The 27,862-nt window shown below is 34.7% G+C and overlaps 5 protein-coding genes across 7 annotated transcripts; 2 read left to right on the top strand and 3 right to left on the bottom strand.

Annotated features, from left to right (window-relative positions):
* Positions 1-137: 137 nt before the first annotated feature.
* LOC114412813 lies at positions 138-4,620 on the bottom strand. Its single transcript, XM_028376873.1, has 4 exons — positions 3,799-4,620; positions 2,513-2,944; positions 2,103-2,412; positions 138-1,150 (listed from the first exon to the last, which is right to left on the bottom strand). The coding sequence occupies exons 1-4, from the start codon at positions 4,300-4,302 to the stop codon at positions 1,020-1,022; spliced, it is 1,377 nt and encodes a 458-aa protein (XP_028232674.1). The 5' UTR covers positions 4,303-4,620; the 3' UTR covers positions 138-1,019.
* Positions 4,621-4,724: 104 nt separating this feature from the next.
* On the top strand, positions 4,725-5,844 carry LOC114412814. The gene has a single exon (XM_028376874.1). It carries the CDS (start codon positions 5,374-5,376, stop codon positions 5,806-5,808), a length of 435 nt encoding a protein of 144 aa, XP_028232675.1. The 5' UTR covers positions 4,725-5,373; the 3' UTR covers positions 5,809-5,844.
* A 511-nt stretch (positions 5,845-6,355) lies between these two features.
* Positions 6,356-14,340, bottom strand: LOC114412815 (urease). Of its 2 annotated transcripts, XM_028376877.1 has the most exons (19): positions 14,251-14,340; positions 13,934-14,084; positions 13,738-13,811; positions 13,515-13,560; positions 13,073-13,178; positions 12,227-12,372; positions 11,527-11,637; positions 11,228-11,391; positions 10,736-11,117; positions 10,538-10,646; positions 10,139-10,278; positions 9,847-9,984; positions 9,684-9,775; positions 9,148-9,277; positions 8,905-9,063; positions 8,415-8,582; positions 7,594-7,728; positions 6,810-6,881; positions 6,356-6,722 (listed from the first exon to the last, which is right to left on the bottom strand). In XM_028376877.1, exons 2-19 carry the CDS (start codon positions 14,057-14,059, stop codon positions 6,501-6,503), a joined length of 2,520 nt encoding a protein of 839 aa, XP_028232678.1. In that variant the 5' UTR covers positions 14,060-14,084; positions 14,251-14,340; the 3' UTR covers positions 6,356-6,500. The 2 variants fall into 2 exon arrangements, with proteins under 2 accessions (XP_028232678.1, XP_028232676.1); XM_028376875.1 differs by lacking the exon at positions 14,251-14,340 and having other exon boundaries at positions 13,934-14,230.
* Positions 14,341-15,856: 1,516 nt separating this feature from the next.
* On the bottom strand, positions 15,857-22,883 carry LOC114412816 (probable pre-mRNA-splicing factor ATP-dependent RNA helicase DEAH4). Of its 2 annotated transcripts, none has more exons than XM_028376878.1 (16): positions 22,644-22,883; positions 22,459-22,551; positions 22,263-22,367; positions 21,947-22,164; positions 21,383-21,435; positions 21,017-21,133; positions 20,386-20,477; positions 19,608-19,694; positions 19,295-19,509; positions 19,007-19,099; positions 18,600-18,723; positions 18,130-18,274; positions 17,678-17,747; positions 17,173-17,333; positions 16,711-16,886; positions 15,857-16,604 (listed from the first exon to the last, which is right to left on the bottom strand). In XM_028376878.1, the coding sequence occupies exons 1-16, from the start codon at positions 22,832-22,834 to the stop codon at positions 16,451-16,453; spliced, it is 2,094 nt and encodes a 697-aa protein (XP_028232679.1). In that variant the 5' UTR covers positions 22,835-22,883; the 3' UTR covers positions 15,857-16,450. The 2 variants fall into 2 exon arrangements, with proteins under 2 accessions (XP_028232679.1, XP_028232680.1); XM_028376879.1 differs by having other exon boundaries at positions 15,860-16,601; positions 22,644-22,882.
* A 2,732-nt stretch (positions 22,884-25,615) lies between these two features.
* Positions 25,616-27,248, top strand: LOC114411540. Its single transcript, XM_028375186.1, has 2 exons — positions 25,616-25,683; positions 26,284-27,248. The coding sequence occupies exons 1-2, from the start codon at positions 25,651-25,653 to the stop codon at positions 27,160-27,162; spliced, it is 912 nt and encodes a 303-aa protein (XP_028230987.1). The 5' UTR covers positions 25,616-25,650; the 3' UTR covers positions 27,163-27,248.
* Positions 27,249-27,862: the final 614 nt, after the last annotated feature.

Genomic DNA, 27,862 nt, shown 5'->3' on the forward strand with positions numbered 1-27,862 from the left:
CCCCAATTGATTTCCGGGCAAATGCATCAACGTATAAGTAAAAAACAGAAAATATCAATTTGCAATTGATTAAAGATTACTAAATAAAAAAAAATTATTGAACTTTGTTTTGTTTAAAAAGAAATTTATAAATTTCGTGAAGAAAATAAAAGAGGGTTGGTGCACGACCAACCAATAATTATAAACTTGTCATTCGAAATACGCAACTCTATTATTGTCTATTATACAATTGAAATCAGCCTTAGGCATATCTCAAATAATAATAATAAAAACAATCACTGTAATCTAACTAGATCAGAATTTGCAAGCAACATTACTCGGTAATATGACTATCCACCGGCACTTGCACACCCAACACGATTGGTCCTTAGGTTCTCTCCATATTCCTAGTTGAAAATTTAAACCTTTATGTCCTTCCTAGTGCCCAACACCCTTTCTTGCTTCCAACTACTCCAAAGCAAAACACATACGAGTTCAACATGCGAACGCTCTTATAAAGGTCACAAATGTCCAGAGGCTGGAATCTTCAACGCAGGGGGAGACATGACTATAGCTATGATCCTTCGATTACAAATGAGATGATGCAAACCTTAGGTTATGAATTGAAACAATTTGAGAACGACTGCTTCGAGGAGCCCTAGTAGGCAGAAAACTCCCAAGTATCTTTTAAGGTGGTATTAGTTTAAGGTATGTTGTTTGATTGCATATTGTGCAAATTAGAAGTCACAAGATCCACGGAGATAAGTATGCTGACTGAGGAATGAGAATGACGAATAGAATTTTGGAGACATCTGTGTTGCTGGGGATTGAGGAAGAGGCCTCGCATTTAACAGTAGTGTGCCTGGTCCAGTCCCTGGGTGGACAATACACACTGTTTCTCTACTTCTCTGCATGGCTACTGTGTGCATGCGACATTCTGGCTCGGCATGCGGAGGACTTTCAATCAAATTGATGGTGGTAACCAGGAAGACCTAAAGCCAAAGGGTTTTTTTTTTTATGTCATTTTGCAAATTTTATCCTTAGATTAGGGTCTGACCGAGAACAAAGGTAACCAGACTTAATTCAAGGAAAAATATGGTGTTGACCAGAGACCGGTCAACTGTCCATCCAAATATAGTGATTCCTCCTGGATTCGTCTGCAAATACATCACTGCATATTTAAAAGAATCAACAAGCATGAGATCCTCCTGCTAGACATAAAACAAGCTAACAGCCTGCATTCAAGTGTTGAAACCAGAAGGAACAAGATTTCTCAACTTAAAAATACATTTCAAAGCAGTTATGCTGAAAGTCTTGTGTAATTTAGCATGATTGCCAACATACTGATAGTAAATAAAGCTATACATATGAACAAGGAAAATCAGTACACTCATCTCACAAAATAGACAAAATGAGAAAATTCACATTTGCAAAATATTTGATAAAAATAGTGATTTACATAGTAATTATTATGAGAACAATAGAATGACCTAGTAATCATGTAAAATGAAACTTTAGGCATTCAGTATTTTCTAGAGAGTTGACATGTTTATTGCACATTACATTACATAAAGAAGATGGTTCTGAGAAGCTAATTTGCTAATCTAATAAGATAGTATCATATATAAAAGCTTGCATAGCCAGCTGTATTAAAATGAAGCAGCCATATGAAGCTATTTTTGGTCCATGAACATGAGAGATTAATAGTGCAAATGAATATCAATCAGACTAAATCTTTTCAATGTGTCTTGAATGTTCAACAGATTTTACAATATAGTAATCACAAATTAATGAATCCAGAATTCACCAAAAAATAAATAAAAATTAGTGAATCCAGAAAACTACTCTCTGACATACATGCTTCCTTGGATCTTTCCAAGTTGTAATTTTACTAATATGTCTTTAGGTATTATTTTATCTCAATTTGGTCTTGCAACATACCTATACCATTTACACCATTTCATGTAACATTATCAGATTATTGTAGGTTCTCATGCAAGATGAAGTTATAAGAATAGCACTGATGAAGCATATATGATGTTTCTATAAACATTTTACTTTTATCATGAATTAGAAAAACTTGTAAAATTCATCAGTTTACAGACGGTGGTTGATTTACATACCAAAAGCTTGTCTCTTGTGATGTGAAGACACATTGGAAGTCCATTGGGTATTTGTAAACATTCCAGCATAATCCATTGACTCTAGATCACTTTCAGAATAGTCTACTTGTATTGCATTTAAATGGTTTGCAGCCTCCAAGCTCCCTGCACTAGCAGAGCTTCTCAATTGAGAGGGTGCATCAGAAGATGTGCATGTTAGCATTGCATGCCACCTGCTCGCAAGGGAAACAATGTTTTGAGCTCTATGAGAAATTCTTGTCGCAGCATGCAGACAAATAATGATGCCCACCACCTGAACTAGTGTGGATACCTGAAAGAAACAACAGTACAAAAAGAAATGGTGAAATGAAAGGAATTAGTTCTTTCAATCTAAATGCATAAATACTTTGAACATAAAGAGTTGGACTTACAGCAAAATCTCCACCATTAATGAAGGTAAGCATTTGACCATATCCAGTGACCTGCAAAAGAGTCACAACCTGGCTTGCTGTGACGACCAAGAACTCTAGAAGAAGATAGATTCTGAACCTATGACTTATCTTGGAGAGATGATAGCGCAACCGAATGTGCTCCTCCATAAAAACTAAAACATCACTTTCCCTTTGCAAGAGCTTCCCATAATCATCAAAATGGATCACTTGCAAACTACAGACCAAGTGAAACAAAATGCAGGCTGACAGAGAGATTGTACTCATATAAGTCCAAGATATAATCAAAGCTGATAAAATAGCAAGCGAGAGCCACCAGGACCCATGTTGTACATAGAAAATGCGAATGATTTCTCGCACTGTCTTCAGAATGAAACACGGCAACACCCACAGAAAAAGCATGCGCATAGATCCCTAGTGACAATAAAAAAGAAAAAAGAGGAGTTTAATAGGTAATAAAAAAATGTACTTTGAATTAATCAGAAATCATATTGGTATGACTTGGAAAGGTAGCTCTTATAAAAGGTAACAAACTAACCTTACAAGGCAGTTTATGATCGGATTACACTATCATGCATGTATTGTTAATGAAGAAACTTAAATACACTGAGGCACTTTTGCTACTGTTCTCCATTCAAAATTGGAGTTTCACTTCAGCTATGCTGACATTTAATGGAAAACTTTATTGCGCAGAGGGAAACTCTAATTTTGATTGGAAAGCATCAGCAAAAACATCCAATTTTGCTACTGTTCTCCAATCAAAATTGGAGTTTCACTTCAGCTATGTTGACATTTAATGGAAACCTTTATTGCGCAGAGGGAAACTCTAATTTTGATTGGAAGGCATCAGCAAAAACATCCAAGGAACTATATCTAGATTTTGTACATTATTTATTAAAAAAAAGTATTTAAGATCCCCTTTATGGGGAATAGTTAACTTTTCATTTCAAAGCTAAGAGAATAATAACATGTTCATAAAAGAATAAGGAAGAACTGAAAGGTTACACAATAATCGTCCATGATTTGACTCCTGACATATTGAAAAAGTTTTCAAATAAGGCGAGTGTCTAATAATAATACTAGTAGAAGAAGCAGCGACAAATTCTGGTTTCGAGCAACAACCCTAACTACACCAAATACAGTAAAAAAAACAAAAAAACGTTTTTCACCAATAATTCGTGTCAAGTAAAGTAATTAAGCTAGCATGCATGCAGATCATAAACAGAGGATTGAACATTGGAGCTAGCGAAAGAGAAAAGGAAACAGACCGAAATCTGAGCGACGTAGTCGCGGTGAAAGCAATGCAACTTCCCGGAGTAGCGGTCAACGAAGAGGAACCGGCGGAGACCGTACTTGCGAAGGTTGTGGGAGAGGCAGAGCAAGGAGACGGCGGCTAGGCTCGCCTGAAACGCCACGATCGCCATCTCGAAGCTTTGAATCTCGTACCTGTCGCACTCCGGACACTCGCACATGGAAAGCGCGACCAGCGGCGTCACAACTCCCACCGCCGCGAACACGCTCCACGAAACCACCAAGCTCAACGGCGAGTCCTGGTTGAACCCTAACAGCGTAAGAAAGCGCTCCAACCGCACCAGGCTCTCCTCCACAATCTCTCCGTCAACTTGAACGTCTTGGTCCTTCTTATTCTCATTATAGTTATTATTATGATGATGATTTCCCTCATTCTCGTTCTCTAGTTGCTGCTGAATTGAAATTAGAAGCGGTGTTTGACTCAGAGGGGGTTCCTCTGTTTGTATTTGCAGATTGGTCATCTTTGTTCTTTTGCGAATCTATCCAAATCAAATTACTTACGAGACTAATAGGACTCTCTTAAATTCACGAATCGCATCGCGAACCCAGGTGCGCACGGTGTGGCGCGGAATCGTGAGATCAAATGCAATCTGCGTCGCCTCATGACGCGTGGCATTGGGGGAAATGCTGAGCCGTTGGATGAATGAAAGGAAAGGTCTCCACCGGGAGAATCAGAAGAATGGGGGTGGGTTGGCGGAGTGGGCGAGCATTTTCGATTGCTGATTTCTTAAGCAGTTATCAAAGCGGTGACGTGAGAAATGATTCAATTATTTTATTTTCTTACCCTGTCTCCTTTCTTTCCAAAAATAATTTTGTAAAGACTATATAGATATATTATGAGAATAAAAAAATATATTTAAGTCTTTTGGATAATACAATTTTAGTTTCCAAGAAAAAAAAGCTATCACATATTTGAATCTCTATATTGTTAAGTTTTAGAAATTATGATTCTTAGCATATTAATATCACATTATTTTAGGGTGAAATCGGTTGTGCCTTGACGAGTGTAATGGCAAACTCTATTTCTGAAACTGAGTCGAATAGGACTTTGGACGAGTATGATGATATGAATAGGAGTTGGAAGGTGGATGATTTCAGGAATTCTCTCCCTGCTCATATTGTGTCTAAAATCTTATCTATGATGCATTGATGCCCCCGAACCTGAAATTCAGCAATTATACTATGGCTTGGAATGGATCAGGTGATGGAAGATTTTCTATGAAATCAGCTTATGTAAAAGTCAGTAACACGGATCAGATCCCAGATCAGCCCTCATGTAAAATTATTTTCCGTCATTGTGCTGCTTGCAAGAATATTGAAGAGACCTTAGTTCATGTTTTCAGAGATTGCCATGGAGTTGTGCTTGTTTGGCAATTTTTCATCCGTATGAATGATGGATCGGACTTCTATTCGTGCAATAATTGGCACTTGTGGCTTTTGACAAATTTGTCCAGAGATTATGGGGTTCATGGTGTGCTTGGAGTTCATTGTTCGATGTGATTTTAAGCTTCATTTGGTGGAGACGAAATTCTATGGCTTTCCAAAATGAAGTGTGGACTCCTATGGAAGTTATTCATAAATCTCTTAATTTGTCCAATGCTTGCTGTAAAGGTAGAGAGGTCTCTGCGCCTCTTCATTCGGGTGAACAGAAGATTGCAAGTAAAGGGAGTATATCCAGGTCCTTTCCTCAACAAGGTGAAGTTGTGCTCAATTGTGACGGAGCCGTGACTAATGCTGCTTGTAGTGGTGTTATACGTGATCATATGGGGGCTTACTTGTGTGGTTTTGGAGCTTACATAGGATCTGCTTCAGTTTTGAAGGCAGAGCTTATGGCTATCCTTTTCGGCTTTAAATTGGCGTGGTCCAGAGGTTTTCGGAAAATAAGGGTAGAGTCTGATTCCCTTAATGCTATCAGGCTCATTCCTGGACAAGGGAGTAATTTGCGTCCCTGCTATGATATTATCTGAGAAAATCACTTCCCGTATGCTATCAAGTTTTAAAGTAGTGACATGAATTGTATTAAGTTAAGTTATCTTATAAATATTTTTATAATTTATTTTGATTTATTTGTATTTTTTTAGAAATGTGATAACTCACACTCTATATATTATTTATATTTGAATCATCTCAAACCTTATGACTTTAAAGAATTTCGTATTAGAGGACGTTGAAACACAATGCTTTAATGTAACATTGGAAATTAATTTTTATTTTATATTTAACAAAATTTCTTTTGTAAACTTTGCCGACCTTATTCTTATTTGATATGTTTTTAATAAGTTTTATTTTATAATATTAAAGAGAATATGATCCTTTTACTCACATGAACTCCTCTTGTTAATGTATGTTGGAATAGAGGGTGTCATATCTTGTCTCTCCTTAAAGCTTTGTTCTACTTTTTCACCAAGTTTCTTCTTATTCTTTAAACAGGGATTCATCTAATGATTTAATTCTATCTTGTGCATCTTCACCAGAGCAGAATTGATGCCTTAAAAAGAACAAAAAAACATAACAGATACCAAACCAACACACTTGGTTTTATTGCATCTGAATTCATAAGAACAAGAGCAGGGGAACTAAAAAATTTATAAGGGTAGTGCTACACATTAAAACCTTAGAAGAGAGATAATTTTTAAGCTTTATTTATGGGAGCTAGTACTTAAAAGAGGAAGTAATTTCGAGAAAGGGGAACAAAGGTGGTTGCAAAACTGGTGAGAACCTCGCCATCTGCTGTAACAGTGTAGTTATCTGGGTCGACAGTGATTTGTGGAAGAGAGTCATTAAGTTTCATGTCTAGTTTAGTGAGCTTCCTCACATTGCCTACTGCTTCCACCCTCTTGTTCAGTCCGTATAGAGCATGTACTCTCTGGTCTACAGCTGCCTGTTTGTGAAACAACAACAACAATGTAAGTTTGTAATTTTAGTACTAAATTGTTTATGTAAGTATGAGGGATAGAGGGTTCCATGCCTTGCTCACAAAAGCTATGGATAAAGCACCACCAGCCTTGCCTAGTGTTCCAAACATAGGCCTCATCTTCACCTACAATATTGTGTTTAGAAAGTTTAGTGGAAGCAGTTTCATCAAAATGCTAATTGCCCAACAACTAAGAGCATGTTTGCAAAAATGTCCCATTGAACGTAGCGGACATTTTTCTCAAACCTTCAGTATTGTAGCTTTTGGATTTGTGCATTAGAAAGTGTGAATGGATGTTTGGAGCATGTGAAACGTCAATCCAAACACACACTAATTGTCTGTCTGTCTGTTTTGTATTTTAGTAATACAGATTTTCTAATCTCATTGAGGTGTGTGTCCAAATTAGTCTCAACCACAAATTTTTCATTAGAACTTGTGCAATGGTGCATGAAATTGATTCTGAATGCTAATGAAGCAAGTAATAAAAAGTTTATCATCATTAGTGTAATATGTTTGATCATTGTCACCATTAAGCAAATCTTATATAATTTTAATTTTCAGTCAGGGGTTTACTCGAGACGCTAGCTTGGTGTTCGAATCTTAGATTGGAAGTTTGGCAGCGATTTCATTTTCCTAAATGCATTAGCCGATGTGAGGTGAGGTGTGTGTGCCCTTAAGAAAACTAAAATAGACTCCATTAGTAGAAGCAATTTAATTCTTTTATGGTCAAATCAGGAAATATAGAACAACATTAAGGAATCTAAATACCAAAAAAGACTATGCAAGAGGCACTCTACTTAAAAACTCAAGCCAAACTAGTTAGACACAAAAACTTTACCGGTTCAGGAGTGGGGATGCTTGCATTTGGGTCACCCATATCAGCCCATGCAACCACCCCACCTTTGATCACCATTTCTGGTTTTGCCCCAAAAAAAGATGGCTTCCACATCACAAGATCAGCTAACTTTCCCACCTGCAAAGTTAGGCACATAAATGCAGCGATCTGGATGATAATGCTAAAATTACAAGGTTTAGAGTCAGATTTATAGCTGTCCTCTGATATGTTAAGTTTGAAGTTAAATTATGAGAGAAGAGAAGACCTACTTGTATAGTGGCTTAGATGCATAACTATTCATTTTTCTCAATCTGAACTTTTCAAAAAAAAAAAAAAAAACTGAAAGTTCAAGTTCAAATGTTCAATAAGAACTGCTTAAACAACTTTATCAAAAAATGTAGATAAAAGGTCTTGACTTTATCTAATCCACTAAATTCCTACCAAGTACCAACTAACATGTGCATGCTTCTTTCCTGAGGTAAACAAGAGGCCAATGGCCAACATAGGTCAGGAAGTATTGATGACATTTTCAACCTTGCTTTTTCACGGGAAATACCACTAGTAATTTCTGCATTTCTGTTTCACTCCTCTCATTTTGAATGAGATTGCCATAGGCTATGGCAAAGTGCCAAAGTGTAACATTCTTTTTTGACAAAAAAAATAAATTATGAAACAGTGACCTTATACTTTAATCAGTTAAATGGTAAACACATTGTATATAACAAGTCATTTAATCAAAAGGAAATCTCAGGTTTTTTTTTTCTTTTCCTAGAAAATTAATGCATATATTGAGCATGCATTCAACATTTAAAAATCACATATACCTCCACCGAACCAACATATTGTGAAAAACCATTCGCTATAGCTGGATTTATAGTGTATTTTGCAATGTATCGTTTGATCCGGAAGTTGTCATTGTCGGATTCACCAGGCTGGAGTGGTCCTCGTTGTACCTTCATCTTATTGGCAGTTTGCCAAGTTCTGCTTATCACCTAAGGAAGAAATAATGCAACTTATCAAAGCCTGAGGGTTCAAAAAGGGAAAAAAAACTAGATTTTCACCAATAGTTACTAGTACTAGTGTACTACAAAAAAACACATGGGGGTATTGGAGACAACAACATAAAGATGACACAGTAACAGATCTTACAACAAAACATATTGTGAAAAATGCCACATGCGAATTACTCCATTTCATTTCAACACTTAGTTAGACAAATGTATGAAGCACCCTATTTATTTTTTCATTTTTCATATATAATAAAGGTGAGTCAGGAAGAAAATCATATTTAGATGGCCGAGCTTGAATAAAAACCTCTCCAACTCGACCCATAGCCTGAGAATCAGAAGATATGATGCTAATGGCCCCAATATCATGCAAAATATCTTCGGCAGCAATCGTTCCTTCTCTTATCCTTGAACATGCAAAAGCTAAGTCTTCTGGAATTTCCCTATTCAGATGATGGCAGACCATCTGCATGCCACAGAAAGTCTAAATTGAGAACCACATGTCATCACAATGCACATCATTACTACCTTTACCAGATTTATATCTTACCAACATGTCAAGATGCTCATCTATAGTATTGAGTGTTAAAGGGCGTGTTGGGTTTGTTGATGAGGGCAGAACATTCTTCATACCACATACTTTGATGATATCTGGAGCATGACCACCACCTGCACCTTCACTGCTCAAGTAAACAATATAGAAACATCAAGAATCAGCCAAATACAACTTAGACTAGAAAATAAAAGTCGCATTGTGTTTTCCATTTCTATTTGTGATTGCAAGAAGTGAATATGTAATATAAAGTATAAACCATGTCCAAGTCATCATTTCCAAAGGAAAGAGAGCAATATCCATAAGCATAGGACATTTGTAGAAGTGAGAAAATTTATTTTAGGAAAAACATAATTTTTAATCTATCACCTATATACATCACAGATGAAATCATATTCAATAACAGTAGAAAAATGTTGTATTATAAAATATATATTAGCTGCTTTCCTTACACTAATACTCCTATAGATTGAATTTTACATGTCATGTCTGAGATTTATAAGGGGAAAACAATTGTGATGTTAGCATTATACCTGTGGTAAGTATGAATAGTTCTTCCTTTAAATGCTGCAATGCTATGTTCGACAAATCCAGCTTCATTTAGGGTGTCGGTATGTATGTTAATCTGTAATCATAAAAGTTAGCAGCAGATATTGATAAAAATTACAAAAGAAAATGTAATGAAGAATGTTGTGCCTGGATATCGTATTGATCAGCAACAGTCAAGCAACTGTCTATTGCAGCGGGAGTACTTCCCCAGTCCTCATGCAGCTTCAGTCCCATTGCTCCAGCCTTGATTATGTCATGTAGTTCATCAGGCTTGGAACTACTTCCCTAAAGCAACCAATAGAAAGTAAATTGAATTATTTGAAGAAAGAGAGGTCTTAAATCCATCACATAACATTGAGCAAGGAACAAGAAAAATAACTTTGCAATATGACAAGAAAAACAAGACATAAACAGAAGATATATCAAAAAGGCAACACACTTTGCCAGTGAAACCAAAGTTTAGAGGCAGGTCATCAGTTGATTGCAGCATTAGTTTCATCTGAGATGGTGCTGGTGTACAAGTTGTGGCACGTGTTCCAGCAGTCGGTCCGGTTCCACCTCCCACTAATGTTGTGATGCCTACATACAAAGTACAAAAGGACTCATTAAACTCCATCAAATTCATCTGCCTACGCTGATATCTACCCTGGGGAAAAGGAGATGAGGTGAGAAATGTAAGCAAGAATTTCTCTTCCCTTTAACCAAAGATTGGGAGTGTGTTATTATTCATAAGAGAAAGTAAAAGAACCTGTACTTCCTTGACCATTCGTTAATATTTAAAAGATACCTGCGGTAATGAAATCTTTCTGTATAAATTGCTTCTACTTGTAAAACTCACCGCTTGATATGGCCTCATCTACTAATTGAGGGCATATATAATGCACGTGACAATCTATAGCCCCTGCTGTTACAATCAACCCTTCTCCAGCAATAACTTCAGTATTAGCCTTGATATGGATGACATGCAAATAAGTTGTGTCAAGATAATGGTGTATGAATTCAGTTAATTGCTTCAGATCTTTGGATGGGAACTTACCCCAATGATCATATTAAAAAATACATCATCCATGATGTCTGGATTTCCTGCTTTTCCAATTGAAACAATGAGACCATCTTTAATGCCTATATCCGCTTTGATGATTCCACTATAATCAATTATCACAGCATTTGTTATAACAGTATCCAAGGAGATTGCAGGTGGATGCCCACATGACTGACCCATTCCATCTCTTAAAACTTTCCCACCTCCAAAAACACATTCATCACCATAGAGAGCAAAATCTTTCTCAATTTTAGCAAACAAATCAGTGTCACCAAGACGGATTTTGTCACCAGTAGTTGGACCGTACTTGTTAGCATATTCCTCACGAGGAATGATTGTGGTGAATGGACTGTCAGGGTCACCAGTAATACCTTCACTGGGAAATTTACAATTTGAGGTAAGAAATCTTCATTTATTCTCAAATGTGGAATAGTTAAAGATGTAAGCAAATGTATATAACAAGGACTTCAGTAACAAATGATAAACCTTGCATCTTCCTCTTCCTTATGTCCAAATCCCCGTTTGCACACAGCCTCCATTGCTTCTCTAAGATTGGTTTCATTAACTTGACCATCAGCAATGCCATTACCTCCTCTAATGACTTTGTTACCTCCAATTCTTACAAGCTTAACGCTTTTACTATCCCCTGGCTTTTTAAGAGTAAATATGTATGTGGTTAATCATTTAGAATCTATTAAATTAATAAGTTCAAGTGTTCAACTGTTCAACTGTTGAACATGTCATAAATAAATAAATAAAAAACTTGCAGCAATGTAGAATTGCACCTCAAAGCGAACAGCAGTTCCTGCAGCTATATTGAGGCGCATGCCATATGCTTTCCTTCGATCAAAAGTCAAGTAGGGATTTACTTCAATAAAATGATAGTGGCTACCAACCTGAATTTTTCATAACTATTAGGCAATGTTTGCTTCAATTCACTTGGAAAACCTAACAAGAAATCAATTTGTTTGGATATTTGAACTCCTAAAATTTATTATTCTGACAAGTGTCAAAATTGTAACAATATTTGGTCTGACAAGAAAGAAACTCAAGCTTCTGATTTGTGAAACAGTAGTACACAAGAGAGATGAAAAAAATTGTCTACATTTGCAACACTTTGAACTTAAAAAGGCCAACAGCATGCACATACTCAGATTTTAGTCTCCAGAGGACCCTTAAAACAATTGAAATCCTCAAATAATCAACCAGTAAAAACCGTAACGAAACCAGCACAAACCGAATAGCAGTCGTTAACATCACTTCATTATTTCATACGTTACAATAAGTTAAGAAAAACAGCTTATCACACTGCATTCAGAAGCTGCAGCCATGCATGTAACAATAGCAAATCTTGTGCATTTTTAAAATTGCATAAATCAGTTTGACATTTTAATGCATAAAGAAAACTAAAAAAATTGTTTAAAATGTTGAGGTGGTAGGAACAACACAGTGGAAAAAATCTTGTAGACAAGTTAAGCCAAACACCTGAATTGGCCGGTCTCCATTGCTGACAACTTTGAGAATCACTGCATTCTTTCCAGGGTTAAGAACTAGACTTCCATCTCCATATATTATTTCACCTGGAATTCTATTATCTTCTTTGTTCTCAGCAAACTTGTCAAGTGAAGGTACTGCAAACACATTTTCCTCCCAATCAAGAGAAATGCTAATGTGCTTACAGAATTAAACCTGTACTTGTGCATATCCATAACCATAATATGTTTGGTTTTGCATCAGTTTTAGGAAAATCGTGTCAAATTTTCATGTTAACACGAAGGAACTTCATATAGCTTTCACTTTTTCATGTTTTTTATGCGTGTTATGTGATTTCAACATGAAACCATACAAACTATACACTAAAGGAGTGAATGTTTTCAAACCCATATGCATATTGGAGGAATATTTAGCTCTTTGGAATAATGCAGTGACTGGTTATATGTTTCAAGCTATTTTAATTTAAAAAGAAAAACCAGATGGCTGACCATCATTGACTAGTCAATAATCTTTTCTCATAAAATTTAGCCTCAAATTACACTTCATAGATATTTTAAACTCTCATAATTCAATATTAAAATAATAAAAAAAACAAGAAATTCCTCCTTTCCCAATAAACAATGAAAATGTTGATTATAAACCAAAACAGAAAAATAATACAGGAGAGTAAAAGATAAATAAAAAAGATGCAGTTTTGTGAGCCATGTTCGATTCAACTGGTTAAGCAAAGCTTCAAAGTACATGCATGGCATGATCACATCTGGAAACACTCATCAGAGAGAGAGAGATATACCAACTAACAAATTATCAATTTTCAAGATGATAATAGAAGCAAACCTGGAAGAAAAGAACCAAATAGTGCTTGCCCTAGATCTCCATGCTCACAGGAAATTGGATCATGAACTGTGACCAGCTTAGTCCCATCAGGAAAGGTAGCTTCAACCTATATTCAAATATAAATACAGGTAATAATAATTAATAATGACTACAAAATTTGATAATCAGAGGGATGAGAGGAGAGTCCTAAGATAAATAATGACAAATTTGGAGATACACTTATCCATTTGAAGTTTAAGATCCATAATACAGAGATTAAATAATGATGAAATATATTAACACTTTCTATAAGAAAAAAATATGTAGTTTGAATTATAGCGGCAAAAAGAAAGATCGTCATTAATAACTGAAATAATGAGACTTCAGATAATGTCTACAAAGCCATTAGTGAGAGTGCTTTTATTGGTAGATAATAGCTACATTTCCATAGTGAGACAAATACCTGAACAGCATTCAAGAGATGTTGAACCTCTGGAAGAACTTGTCTCCTGTTTAAAATGGCTCATTCAGCTTTTTCTAGTTCAAAATGACTCAAAGAACATGGAGTCCATTCATATACTTCGATGAAACTCTTATCTAAAGCATATATATATATATATATATGTCATGGGGTTTGAGAATGAGATGATGAAAAATGACAATATATATATACAAAAATACAATACCTCCCCAATAGATGTTTCCCAATGCACATTAGTTGTGCCACAGTCTTTTCACCATCACGAGCAAATTCCATAATCTATATATATAAAAACAAAAGCATGCAAGGAAGATAATCATTAATCATAAAAAAAAAAAAAAGCATGCAAGTTGGATAATCATTAATCACCAAAAAATATATATATATATAAATGCAAGTACCTGCGTGGCAATGAGTGCCACAGCTTCAGTATAATTGAGTCTTAAACCACGAGCAAGACGTTTCTGAGCAAGGTAGCCAGCATTGTGAAGGCCTAGTTTCTCCACCTCTCTTGGACTCAGTTTCATTTTTCAGTATCAAAACTTCAAACTCCTAAGGAACAGAAGCTGAAAACTCAAAGGAAATTTTTATAGGGGGAAAAAGAATGATAGCTAGATCCTGAATATTTGAGTGATAGTATAGTGATTATATTATATCATCATCATAAACTTTCATGAAACAAAGAGAGTCAAAAGAGTATGAGATTCATGGTTCTTACTTATAGCAGAAAGTTTTTCCCCTTGTCAACAATGAGTCCAGAAAAAACAAACCATGTAGCAGAAACTATATAGACGAAGTGCCACCTTGCAATATAGGAGCTACACAAGCTGCCACCTTTGCATAGAAGCTGCATGCAAGTGTGTGGACCCACTATCGTAAATGAAAGCATCGGAATGAGGAGTGCCTCCTTTTGTCCTTGATCAAACTTATTGTTTATTAAATACAAGATTGATTTTTGAATCGTGACTTTGAGCTTAGAACATGAAGCAATATAAAGTATTAAGTACTCAGAAAATAATTATCGCATATAATAATCTTATTTAATTGAAAGAAAGTCGTGGTTCTATAAAAAAGCAAAAAAAAAAAAAAACCTTACTACTTACTATGTTAGGGACGATGAGCATAACTATTAAGCTGACTTTGTGAAGCTTTTTATTAACTATATTGAAAATTAAAATTATTATTATAAAGTTAGTAATTGATAAACGCTTTGTAATTAATTCGCATTAAATATCATTTTGCATGAAGGTATCATAACAATTCTCTTACACTGCCACTTGAAATTGCTGTTGCATACATAATTTTGTACGCTAGCTATCAACTTTGGAACGTACATTGCATCGACAAATTAATTTTCTCTCTTATCATCATTCTGGGCTCCTTCTACGTGTTACGCGGTTCTGTCGATCGTCCCGTGAGTGTGTTTCGCTACTTTCAATGCATGGTGTATAACCGTATATAGTAGTATAATGACATGATTTTTTCCTTTTTTTTTATTTGAAATAAAAGTTTATGAAAAAAGAAGCATCTCACTAAAGTCAAAAGTTCACCATAAATCTCAATGACAGTCCAGTTTATGGAAATACTTAACAGTATTACCATTTGAATTGACCTTCACTGATCGATTGGAAAATAGTAAACAACAATAACATTTGTACTAGTATTAATATATATATATATATATATATATATATACTACTGTATAAAAATCATTTTACAATCATCCATATATTGTATGAATCAAATTTAAATGACTTTTTATGGCCATTTAAATATGGTCTAATGTATAAAATTACTTACAATTGACCCACAGCGGTACTGCTAAACTTAATCGACATTTGAGTCACCCCTCACTGGCCAAGAAAGATTTTTTATAAACATAAATATTTTTGCATATGCTACGGTATGTATCATGCTAACGTGATTAAACATGACGAGATACGCAAAGATTGAAATCTTAATACACCAAAGCAAAGAATATGCCATCGTTAGAAGACATCAATTCAGTCTTTCCCCTTTCTTTTTTTAATATGATACCGGGATTGTAAAAAGAATCCAAAATCTAAAAAAATTAGAATCCAAAGAATAAGATTTGTTTTTTGATTATTTCAGATTCATTAGAATCAATACAAATTAATCAAATAGATGAAACTAAAAAATTGTAGTAGAAATTAAATATCTGGATTACGCTGATTATAATCCTATCTTTTTTTAGACAAAGACCCCAAATTGGAAACCTTTTTTCATTTTTTTTTAATCATTGATTATAGGTGATGTCCCAACACCTTGAATTAGTGATCATCAGGTTGAGAATCAACACCCTATTAGAGAAAGATTGATCTTGTTTCATATACATAACTACATAATGTTTTAAGTTTAACTTCCAATGCAATCTCAGCTAGGCATTATCTCCATCTAAACGGGCTCAATATAAACAAAAATGTAATTTAACTATCAGGCAAAGTGTGCCACTCAAAGGTAATTATCACAATCAGATGACAGTAACCACGATTGCATTTCAAAACCCCTAAACTGTTTAATTAACATTTACTTGTGAAGGGGACTTGCTACTTTCTGTCTCCTCTTCCTTTTTCTTTCTTCTTTCTGGGTATATTTCAAACCAAAAGCATGAGCACAAAGTATATATGCATTCAGCCACTCATCAACCAACATATCAGAACAGTATGAGACCAAATCTTAGGTTTTTGTGCTAAATCTTGTAATGTTTGGGAGAGACAACTGATGAGGATCAAGCTGAGATAACATCATAGCACGAAATTGGTGTTGTGACAACGTGGAAAACTCAAGCATCAGCTCATCCAGACTCTTCCATCCTTTCAGGTAACTATACCAGCTAATAAAATGCCTGACAGGCCAAGATCATCTCTAGTGTATTTAACCTCTCCATCCTTTCAGGCTCATTTTTTGCCTTTACGAGCAAGAAATCGTTCTCTAGCAGCTTGGATTCTACTTTCACGGTCATCAGCAGTACTAGCCACCTCAACATCCTTCTTGGGAAAATCTGGAAGCTTTTTCTCAGGTTCCTCCTCAACATGATGAACACCACCACTGCTTCAGATAAAGGAATTAGAGCCATCAATGATCATAGCCCCCCCCTCCCCCCAAAAATGAAAAAGAAAAAAAACTGTACACATCAATGCCATGATAGTTTACCTACCTTAATTTGTACACATCCAGGCTCTTGAGCTTGTTAATAATAGGTATAACCCATCTCATCTCAACAGCACATACATTTCTCATGTACGGCCGTGGCGTAGCAATTAGTTCATGGTACACAACATAGTCTGGGAACTTCCCCAGGTCATCAAGACTCAACACAGATGACGGATGCACCTAGTACAGAAGATTCAGAAAATTAATGTATCTACAAACCAAGGATTCGGTTGAAATTCACAAACACTAGTCACTAGTTCTGAACTTCCACAAATTCACAGTACATAGACTTTTTTTTCATTGGGACATTTCTGTAAGTTCCATCACCCTTAGATATGGACTTCACAGTAAAAGTGTATGAATATAAGGAACAAATTTAAAGGAGATATTATATTAACACAACATGAATCAAAAGAGCTGCTAAAAGTAATGGTGATATGCAATAGTGACTAGAAACTTATATTACCTGGACTACTTGAGCTTGGAAACCCAAAGTTCGATAACCATTGTGATGCATCTTTCTTTCAGCCAGCTGATTCGCATAGCCCATACATAAAGCCTTCCTCAAATTTCGATAATCCTGCCTGAACTCTTCTCTTTTCCCATTTGCCCTTACATCCAGTGGTCCTATTGCGAGATTGAAAAAATATGTAAAGTGGGGAGGAAACAACATACATAACATGATAGATATATAGTGGAAACCAATAGTTTTCCCCAAACTTAAAGAGTTTTGACCCCATTAATCCTATACAAATCACAAACAAGCTCATATCAACGCAATAAGGATGAAGGGAAGGCAAAAGGAAAAGAGCAATTAAAACTAATGAATAAAAAGATTAAAGAGGATATGAATGTGTCAAAATCAAAATGCTGGTTCGTTTTTACTAGTGTAGTGACATTATCACAGCATCTAAAAGTATATTATTATTCACTTTATAAAGGTAAATTCCTCAAGATTGTGGAATACTAACCCTTTGATATTTTCTGCATTATCTGGGATAACTGCTTACGGACGTCTCTGACAAACAACATCCCTCGCACCTTCAATCAGTTGATTCCAGAATGATCACATATATTATGCATTGAACAAATACAAAAGATCCATATGTACATACTTATCACTTCATATTTTAGAATGGCTCTCCTATGAAGACAACAAATTTTAGAAAGCTGTTAGGTAAAATAAAAATGCAAGCATGCATTATCATCAAGAAATAACAGTACGTCTTTCACAATGACCCATAAGAATTTTTCTTTAAAGGATACTATATCTGAATCAAATGTGTGAAGAGTGAAGACAAATATTCCACAAGGATATTACTAGCCTTCTAACTAAACATTTTTAACAGACTTCATTGCAAAAGCTTAGTCCCAAATTTATGTCAGCCTTGACAGTTGACATTACTAGATCACATATAGGTACCTGCAAGCCATTATCTTTGCACCAGCCAATGTCAAAATCAGTTTGATCCCAGCACTCGTATATCTGCAGCAATTGAATGTGATCACCCAATCCAGAACCATCAGGAAGGTTAGATATAGTATGTTTCCTCTTCTTCTCAGTCTTCCTGCACATTAAAGGAGTTTTGTTACTGCTCAGTTACTCAGTCCTTGTCGATGTATAAACATATAAGCCTCGGCACGGTAAAACACAAGATACACATCATCCTATGTTCCAGTTTTTTTTTTCATTTGTTTTGTTCACTGATAGTAGAATTATTCACAAGTAGGTAAATTGTTAAACATTTTATAAGAATGGAGTTATTTGAAAGACAGTAGCCTTTTCAGTATAATTGAAAATGCGGGGGATGATACAATCCTCCTACTCTTTCTCTTTCTCTCCCTCGCTATCTCTATCTATCTATATAAACTTCAGAGTTCAGACTAGTCCACCTCTGCCCTGGTAGCAATGTAGTTTCAGCTGATAACATGGCAGCAACAGTCAAAGCCTCATATAAGCAACCATAATTGTTTGCCTCCATTAAAGTTTTTGCCAATGATGGTTCTAAGGGAAGCTCTGCATAGAATCAAGAAACAACTCAGGGAACCAAGAGAAGTACACATGATTAGGAAAATGAATGTGTAAGAAAAGAATAAATTTTATGGTCAACACCAAGCACAAATTTCATTGTCAAGTCTGGCAGAAAGAAACTTCTATGAAAATAATAGACAGAAAAATGGTAAACTAGTGAAAGCCATCATCAAAATCTTGATAAAGATAACAATATTACATAATGTGTTAGTTCTACATACAGATGTTTAAAATTCAACACTAAGATGTAAAGAAAGAAATCAAGTACCAGCCATTTTCTGTCCAATACTTGTAATTGCACCATTTTCATCAATAGCATCAATCAGAAATAACTGCTTCAAGGCATCTTGTAAGGACTCAGCTGCAGAAAACCCAGTTATTAAATCACCAGATTAAACTTGAGCAAAACTCATTAACTTGGTAGCTGCTAGTCAAGGATAAAGAATATTTAAAACTACAAGAAACTAATATAAGGACCAACCCCCTCCCCCCAAAATATAAAAAGGAATTAAAATGTTTGAGATGATAAAAAAAGATTCCCAAGATAGTATGTTACATGATGGAGGATCCAGAAAGTCAAATTTTAGAATGTCAATATCTGGGAGGTCCAATGACTTCAAGTAAAGAACACTGCCAGCAAGGGAAGATCTCTGAATTTCAGGAACTGTAACGTCCAAAAACTCATCATTGTAAATACGGGAAGGATATAGACGGTAGCATTTCCCAGGACGTGTCCGTCCAGCTCGGCCTGCTCGCTGGTTAGCTTGCACTCTGCACAGGAATTATTTGAAATCATCTTAACACTTCTGAATTGGGTATTTAAAAATTTATGAAGGCCACAACGAGGTACCAAACTATTAATTGCTTACTTGCTAATTTGAACAACATCAAGAGAATACATGCCACTAGATGGATTATACTGCCTTTGCTTCACATACCCAGAGTCAATAACATACCTAAAATTCATAAAATTAAAAAAAGTTTCAGAAACTGTGAGAAGACAGTTTATGTGCTTGATCTAAAGGAGAAAATGACTGAAAAACACCCCAAATCACAATAGGCGAATTCAAATAGCAGGGTTTGTTGTCTGACTTGTTTCAATAGTTGCATCTCATAATATGCTACAGGCCATTATCTCCCCCCTCCCCCTCTTTAGTCTTTAAATTAATTGTCGTTACAAAAACTGCATAGTTACATACCTCAACATATGCAATCTAAAAAATAAGTTAAAGCAATGATACATCCTGTTGCATGTGATTTTTAAATTATGTCAGAAAGAAATAGAATGCATCACCAGCTGAGGCCTGTGGTATATATTGAGCACTCACTATTATTTTGCCAACAATGTTTTCATACTCTTCTGCTTGCAACATTAAGCAATATTGACATTGCTTTTACAGAAATAGCTTAATCATGAACTTCAGTACTTATTCAATAAATGTATTACAGGGAATTTTGGTTTGCAACAAACTTTTAATCTCTTCTCTAGTTAAGATGAAAATGAATAGGCTATAGAGAGAGAAAAAAAACATTTGAATTATAATAATAAGTAATAATAGCAATTACAACAACAATAATAATACACAATAATTTATCTTCATGATGATCATAAAATAACAATATTTAATCAAGAATCAATGTCCTTACACTACACCATCAACAGTCAAGGAAGTTTCAGCAATATTTGTTGCAACAATGATTCGTCTACAATTTGGAGGTGGAGGACTAAATACGCGCACCTGAAAGATTATATAATAAATGCATGAGTTTCAACGACAACAATAATAACAATAGCCTTACCCCACTAGGTGAACTCGGTTACACGCATGAGTATCAAATGCATCAAAAAAATTATAATGCCTCAAACTTTATTTTCTGGGATAAAATATCTTAAACACCAACCATTGTATATTTAAGGTTTTCCCCCATATGGAAAGGAACAATTATGAGTGTTAATTGCAAGCTAAGAAATATGATTTGACATGTAATACGAAACAAACAAGGTAAGCAACAAGTTAAAAGAGGAATGAACTAAGATAAATACACTCAAGGCAGTTTCACACCTAAGCCAGCAACAATCTTCAAATGCAAATTAGTCAAGTTTGCTATAGACAGAACTAAAAAGAAAACTAAGAATTAGGTATAAGAATGAAATTAAAATGCCCTTCCAAATATTCTCACAATTGCTGTTTCTTTTATCTGAAGTATCAGCATGCATCATCACATCAGTTTATAGAATTTTGATTGTATTTGGAACCTAGAGTGAGTAACTACTTGCCTGCAATTCAGGGGGCAAAGAACCATGTAGGGGGAGGATTATAGCATCCATGCAGGAACCTTCCTCGAGAGCACGAACCTTATCTTCTAACTTAGATACCAACTTCTCTATGTCATCCTACATGAAGATCATTGAAAGATGTTCAATCATTGCATTGCATCATATCAGAAACCGAGGGATTTAGGATACAGGTTAGTTCTGGAAAACAAATACTTATACGCACAGAAACAGGAAATCTCTCTCGGGAAACTTCAAAACAGAAAAGGGGCTATTTCCCCTAAATAAGTTATAATCAAAAGACATACTAAGATTTACATTGTGGAGTAGAAAAGTATACAGTAAATAGCACATAACAAAAATGTTCACCTGTCCAGTCATGAATATTAAAATATCCCCTTCCGGTTCACGAATATGTATATCTGCAAAACCAATACCTAGTCAATCACTAGAAATAAAAAAAAAATACAGCTAAAGGAAATAATACATCTGAAACGGAATGTGTTCAAAACAACAGAATATGACAACATTTCCTGACTTTCTACTTGCAGAGTTACATGCCATTCAATCAGTAAAGGAGCTGAAGGAAGTGAATGTGATTATTTACATCAACATGAAGTCATGAACAATAGATTTCACAATTCAGATTTAAAATGTACCCCCCCTCTTAGCAGCTTGTGTTCTCACATGCAACAATTTTAACCATGGCCATTATCTTTTAAGAGCCAATATCAGTTTTAAAGAAATGTTACCTTAACGACAAAAAATAGGTATGTCTTGTATAAATTTTTATCAGTTTGCAATGGGCAAGGCAAACATTTAACACTTTGACATAGCATTGGACTAACTACATGATGCCAAGGCAAATTTATTTACACACACAAGCAGGCATTTAACTTAACACGCGGATAAGCTTAAAATTCCATGCCATACCAAGAGCTGTTTTCAGCGAAGACTCAAGGTAGCTTGAGGGACGCTCACGGCTATAAAGAACCTCAACCGGATACAACTTTCCCGGGACGTTCAATACAGGACAATCGGCAAAGAACTTAGATACTTTTTCCCCATCAAGAGTAGCAGACGTGATCAAAACCTTGAGATCGGAGGAACGGATATTTACCAAGCGTCTCATTAGCCCCATCAATATATCCCTGACAATAAACACACCAATCATAAAAAGTTTCATACACAACAATCGTACACCAAACACTTGACAACAACAAGAGCACACAGTATTCAATAATCTTACGTGTTTAAACTCCGTTCATGAGCCTCGTCCAATATGATCACAGAATACTCATTCAATTCAGGATTAGCTAAACTTTCTCGGAGAAGGACACCATCAGTAAGATACCTTAATTCAATCAAGTCAACCACAATCAGAGACAAATTGAAAATAAACCAAGTGAAGTCAATGGAATAATAAAAAACGAAAACGCAATTACTTTATGCGCGTGCTGTGCGAAGTCCTATCCTCGAACCGAATGGCGTACCCTACTTCCTCCCCGAGCTGAACGCCGAGCTCGTGCGCGACTCGTCTGCGGGATTTAAACGACCACGTATTAGTGAGGAACGGAAACACGACGCGAGGAGTCCTACGCACAATTCGGTGAAATTGAAGTGTAGTTACCTGGCGACGGAGACGGCGGCGACTCGACGGGGCTGAGTGATGGCGATTTTACCGTAGCCGCGGCGGTGGAGCATCTGAGAGAGTTGAGTACTCTTGCCGGAACCGGTCTCTCCAATGACGACGACGACGGGGTTGCGCTCAACGGTTTCGATGATTTTCTCTTCATATTGAACTATGGGAAGAGAAACCATCGTGTTCCTCGTGAGAAAGCAAAAAGATGTAATGCAAGTGACTCAGCGTGTTGTTCCTCAATCAAATTAAAGGAGTACCGCGCCGCGGTCTAATTATTTTTTTAGAAATGTTGTTTTTGGCTGTCAAATATCAAATCAACTTAATCTTAATTTGTGTAATAATTCCTACCTTACATTATAGTTATTTATTACAGTTTTTTATATTGTATAAATATAAATAATTATAAGAATATTGCTTTAATTTATGTGTTTTTCAAAATATTATCTTTATAAGTATATTCACATTTGCATATAACTTAGATTAGATTTAGATTAGATATATACATAATATTAATAAGAGATATTATTAATAAAAAAAATTAAATTACATTTTGTAATTATTATTTTTCTTTAAAAATATGTTTCTGTTATAAAAAAAAGTGATTAATTTGAATTTATAAAATACAATAAAAATGAATGATAAAAAAAAAAGATGATACTTGCAAAATGGATGTTATTTTGTTTAAGTTAAATAACAATTTTGGGAGGCTCTTAAACTTTTTTTAGTGACTTCTATAATGTGTTTTTTAGTGTGATAAATCAAGTGACTGAGTATAATTATAAGAGAAATTTAATTTAATTTCATGAGAAATAGTCAATTACTTGACGTTTATGGCGTTTCAAAATGAATTATAAGACATCTTTTTTTAAGGAATTATAAGAAATCCTACTTGTGTTGTTGTTTTGCGTCGTGTCTATGTGAATATATCAATTAGTTCACCTCGGCCCAAAATACATACCAACTCAAAGCTAAGACCTTTTAAGGTTATTTAGATGAGGTTCATTTTGTGTATAATGGTATTGATGAATGTTGAACCTAAGTCATCAGGCATTTATTCCAACTCCCACTACTAAATCGATCCTAATGGGTACTTTGATGAGGTTTATAACAGGTAACCAAGTTGCAAGGTAAATTTGATATTGAAACAAGGAATCACACAAGTGTACACACCTCCATTCAGACCTAACACTCCTTTATATCATGCACCAAACTGGGACAAGGGCAATCCTTGGCTAACAAGTCAATAGCAGATTGAGAATCAGGTTCTACTATAAGAAACTTAAAGTCACGACTCCAAGCAATCTTCACACTCCAATGAGGATCGCTCATAATTCCCAATATTAGCTGAGTGTGAGAAAATAACATTTCCCATATGGTCACAAAGTAAGCCACCAGCAACAGCTACAGAACCACTCTTGGAACCATCACAATTAAGCTTAAAATGGTCACAGGGTGGGTGCTTTCAAAAAATACTCTGATGATTATTATCCTCTAGACAACCATTAATTAACTCCAGGCAATGTATTGTCAGAGATAGCATCTAGTTGTTGTAAGATAAGACGCATAAGCATAGTAGGATGCAGTCTCACATTCTAGAAGATTCCTTTGTTTCTATATATTTCTCCATAAGTTGTCCAAAACAACTGCAAACAATTGTCTCCAATCTCTCCCACCAACTTCAGAGTCATTACTTAAATTCTTCAACAACCAATCTTGAAAATCCAACTGAAAGAGATATGAGTGCATATTTGTCGGCAATGCAATAACATATTACTCTAATCCCAAACAAGTAAAATTAAACATCCCAACAAGGAACCTTGAGCACGCACAATCCACCTCAATCCATATGAAAATATCCCTATAAATAGCCTCTTGCCACCTTTGTCAAGTATGCATTTATAGCATTTATTATCATTTTGCTAAAATTCTCACTTATCATTGTTAGTATCCCAATCTTTCGTTACCTATCTTTATTTTTCTTGAAAGGAGAAAGCGCAAGAACACCTTAGAGTGCAATCAAAGTCAAAGTCAGACATTTTGAGCTAATTCATTATAAAGAATAAGAGTAGATTTTGAAATAAAACTATTTGAATTTAGTTATGATGCATTGCGAACTAAATGATTTTACATTTTCATTCAATCAAAAAATCCTTTTTAAGATAATTTTTAAAATAGTTATTATATATTATTTATGATCAGATACTGTTGGGGTAAAAATATATACATTTGTCGGTTCATTATAATTAAATTCAAATTAATTAATTAATTAATTAAAAGTTATAAAACAATACCTTATACAAATAACAAAAACAAAACAAATATATTTGTATACCTGTAATGTAGTTTATTTTTTTTTTATCATCTAAATTTTACTTTTTTTAAATTCTATTATTTGAATTTTTTTTCATATTTAATTTTAACACTCGTTACCATTTGATCAAGGTCTATTAAGTAATGTATGTATATATTATGTCACATCATGATAAATTCTTATTAATGACAAATACCAAAGTCAAACAAAAAAAATAAGTAATAAAATATATATAAAAAAATTAAATAGTAAAATAAAAATGAATTACATTACATATGAAAAAGATATTTAAGAAGAAATGTATCTTATAATATATATATATACGTTGAGCTCTCTGTATATATAATGCTTAGGAGTCTATTCCTTGAGATAAACATGATGTATTTTATTAATAATTTTTTTTACTGCATTATTATTTATTATTTAAGTTGTGTTCTTTAATACAATAATATTTTATTAAAATTGATGATTTTAGACAAAAAATAAAAATAAAAAAAAAATCAAACGCCCTGGTAAATCTAACGGTCTTTCTCTCTCTATTCCTAGCTGCCCGGAGCCATTTTCTGTTATATGGCAAGTTGAGTTTTTCATGGAAACCAACCATTAGATCTATAAATTCCCTCAAGGGACTAAGTTACCTGCAGATTCCTGGACTCTTAATTATATATATTCTGTACCAATACCATGGATATGCCACCCGCCAATTTCCTTTCCCATGTAAGTTAATTTGGAAATTCTGTTTATATAATTTTGTATGTATACTTAACGTTTTTATCAGGAAATAAGGTTTAATTAATTGCATCAATATCGTTAATATCAATTTGGAATTGTTCTTTAATAATAACATGTTACAATCCTCATTCTTGATTGATAATGTCAAGCTGAAAAGGATCCTCGGGTTATCGAATATCATAAAAGAGAAGAATGGTTGTTTCTATAATCAAATGGAGGCATACTTCGGTGTAGCACATATAGCGGCATACCCCTTTGACCTAGGTGTAAAAGAGATCTATTGAAACCCACCATAAGTATCTGGGGTGACAGCTGCGGATACAGATTTAATTAATTACCATAAGCATATGTCTGATTGCATTGACTAATCTCTGCACAACATGCCCAAAAGTATATATTTTGTTAAACAAATTATAAAAATGATGAACCGGTGGGTTAATTCGTTATAGCTAGAATACAGCAATGATCATGTGTGAGATCTGCTACATATGGATGAAAATTTAAACTTTGAAGTCTACGCATAATAATACTATAATCTTTTTGTTTTTGTCTTTTTCACGTGTTTCTCTTATACCGATTTTTCAGAAGCCTAAGGCTAAGGCAAGGCATCGTCCATTACACGCTTGTGGAGTCTCCATCTTAGCAATTATTGACATTGTCATAGGAAAAACCCAACATATCAATGGACCATTAGGTTCAACGTTGAAAAGGGTAACAAAGTTAGCAAAATTTGCCACACCCCTTATCTACGCCATGCGATTCCAATTGCTAGCAATTCTCTCCATCATTGATCAAGCAATTTTAGCAATTGAAAAAATTGTCGAGAGATTGTTTCCTCCTTCAACCCGCGTGTTCGACAAAGTCGATGAAATTGTGCTAATGATAGTGTCCCTCCCAGAAAAATTTGATGGTGCAATGAACAAGTTTCCTACTATAGTCCACGAGGTCCCGTTTTTGGATTGGGCACTGACCCTTGTGATCTCAAGGTTGAACAGTTTAGTTTCCACGTTGAACCACTGGGGGCAGGAAAATTCAAGGGTGGACGAGAAAACAATAGGTGTTGATAGGAGTTGCAATGAAGGGTACCTTCCCATGGATAATTCCTCGAATGATATTAACAATGAAAATTTGGAAAATTTTCCTCCTATAATATCAGATTGTGAACATGAAGGGGCTCATGAAATTGCAGTGTCGAGTGACGTGAAAGGGTCATCATACCAGGAAGCATTATTGGAGAAAGGGAAAGAAGAGAACCCGGATGAGAAAATGGAGAAAGAGTGTGAGATTGAGAAGAAGATCAATGGAGATTGTGATTGTGAAGAAGGAAGAGAGAAGAATGATGGAAATAACGAAAAGAGTAAGGATGGTATTATGAAAAGTCAAGATGGAGGGAATGAAAGAGTAAAGGACGGTCTTCTGGAATTGTTTGAGTCTGCATGGCTCATGAAAGCTGGTAGTTATTAGGAGAATTTATTATATATTCAGAATTATTATAGTCTGCATCAATCTTTATACATGTGACACATAATTGAGCGTTTCTTCTTTGAAAATTGAAATTTTCATTTACATGATCATGTGAAAAATACAAATATGTAGTCTAGTACTATATAATAATTTCTCCCTTACTAGAATTAAAAAGAGGCATATGATATGAACAATACAACTAGATAATCTGAGTCACATTTGTCACACTAGCATTCTTTGTTTCCATGGCTAGCTATTTACAAAAGGTGCTGCCTCTTTATTATTAGTTTGTTCTTTCAATTGTTACTTCAAATTTTGAAAGGAACCTTTTAATAATGTTCGTTTTGTTTATGCAACAAAAGTAATCAAATATCTTTCTGCTTAACCATTGGTTAGGTATAAGTTGGGTGATAAGCACTATTATAAAATTGTTATTTCATGACACGAGATTAAAGATGATTTTTATAAAATTAATGTAATAAAAAATATAGTAATATTTTTATAAATAATTATAAATTTTCAAAGATAATTTTTACAAAACCGTTTAAAATGTTTATTCAAAAATGATTTTTGTTAAAATCATCATTGAAATAAGATATTCAAGTCAAATTTATTAAAACTATCATTGTAAAAGGCTCTCATATCTTGAATTCTTCTTGTTTTCTCTCACCCATGACCAAAAATCCACACTTACATCACC

This window comes from Glycine soja, chromosome 5, assembly GCF_004193775.1.
Source record: "Glycine soja cultivar W05 chromosome 5, ASM419377v2, whole genome shotgun sequence".
NCBI lineage: Eukaryota > Viridiplantae > Streptophyta > Magnoliopsida > Fabales > Fabaceae > Glycine > Glycine soja.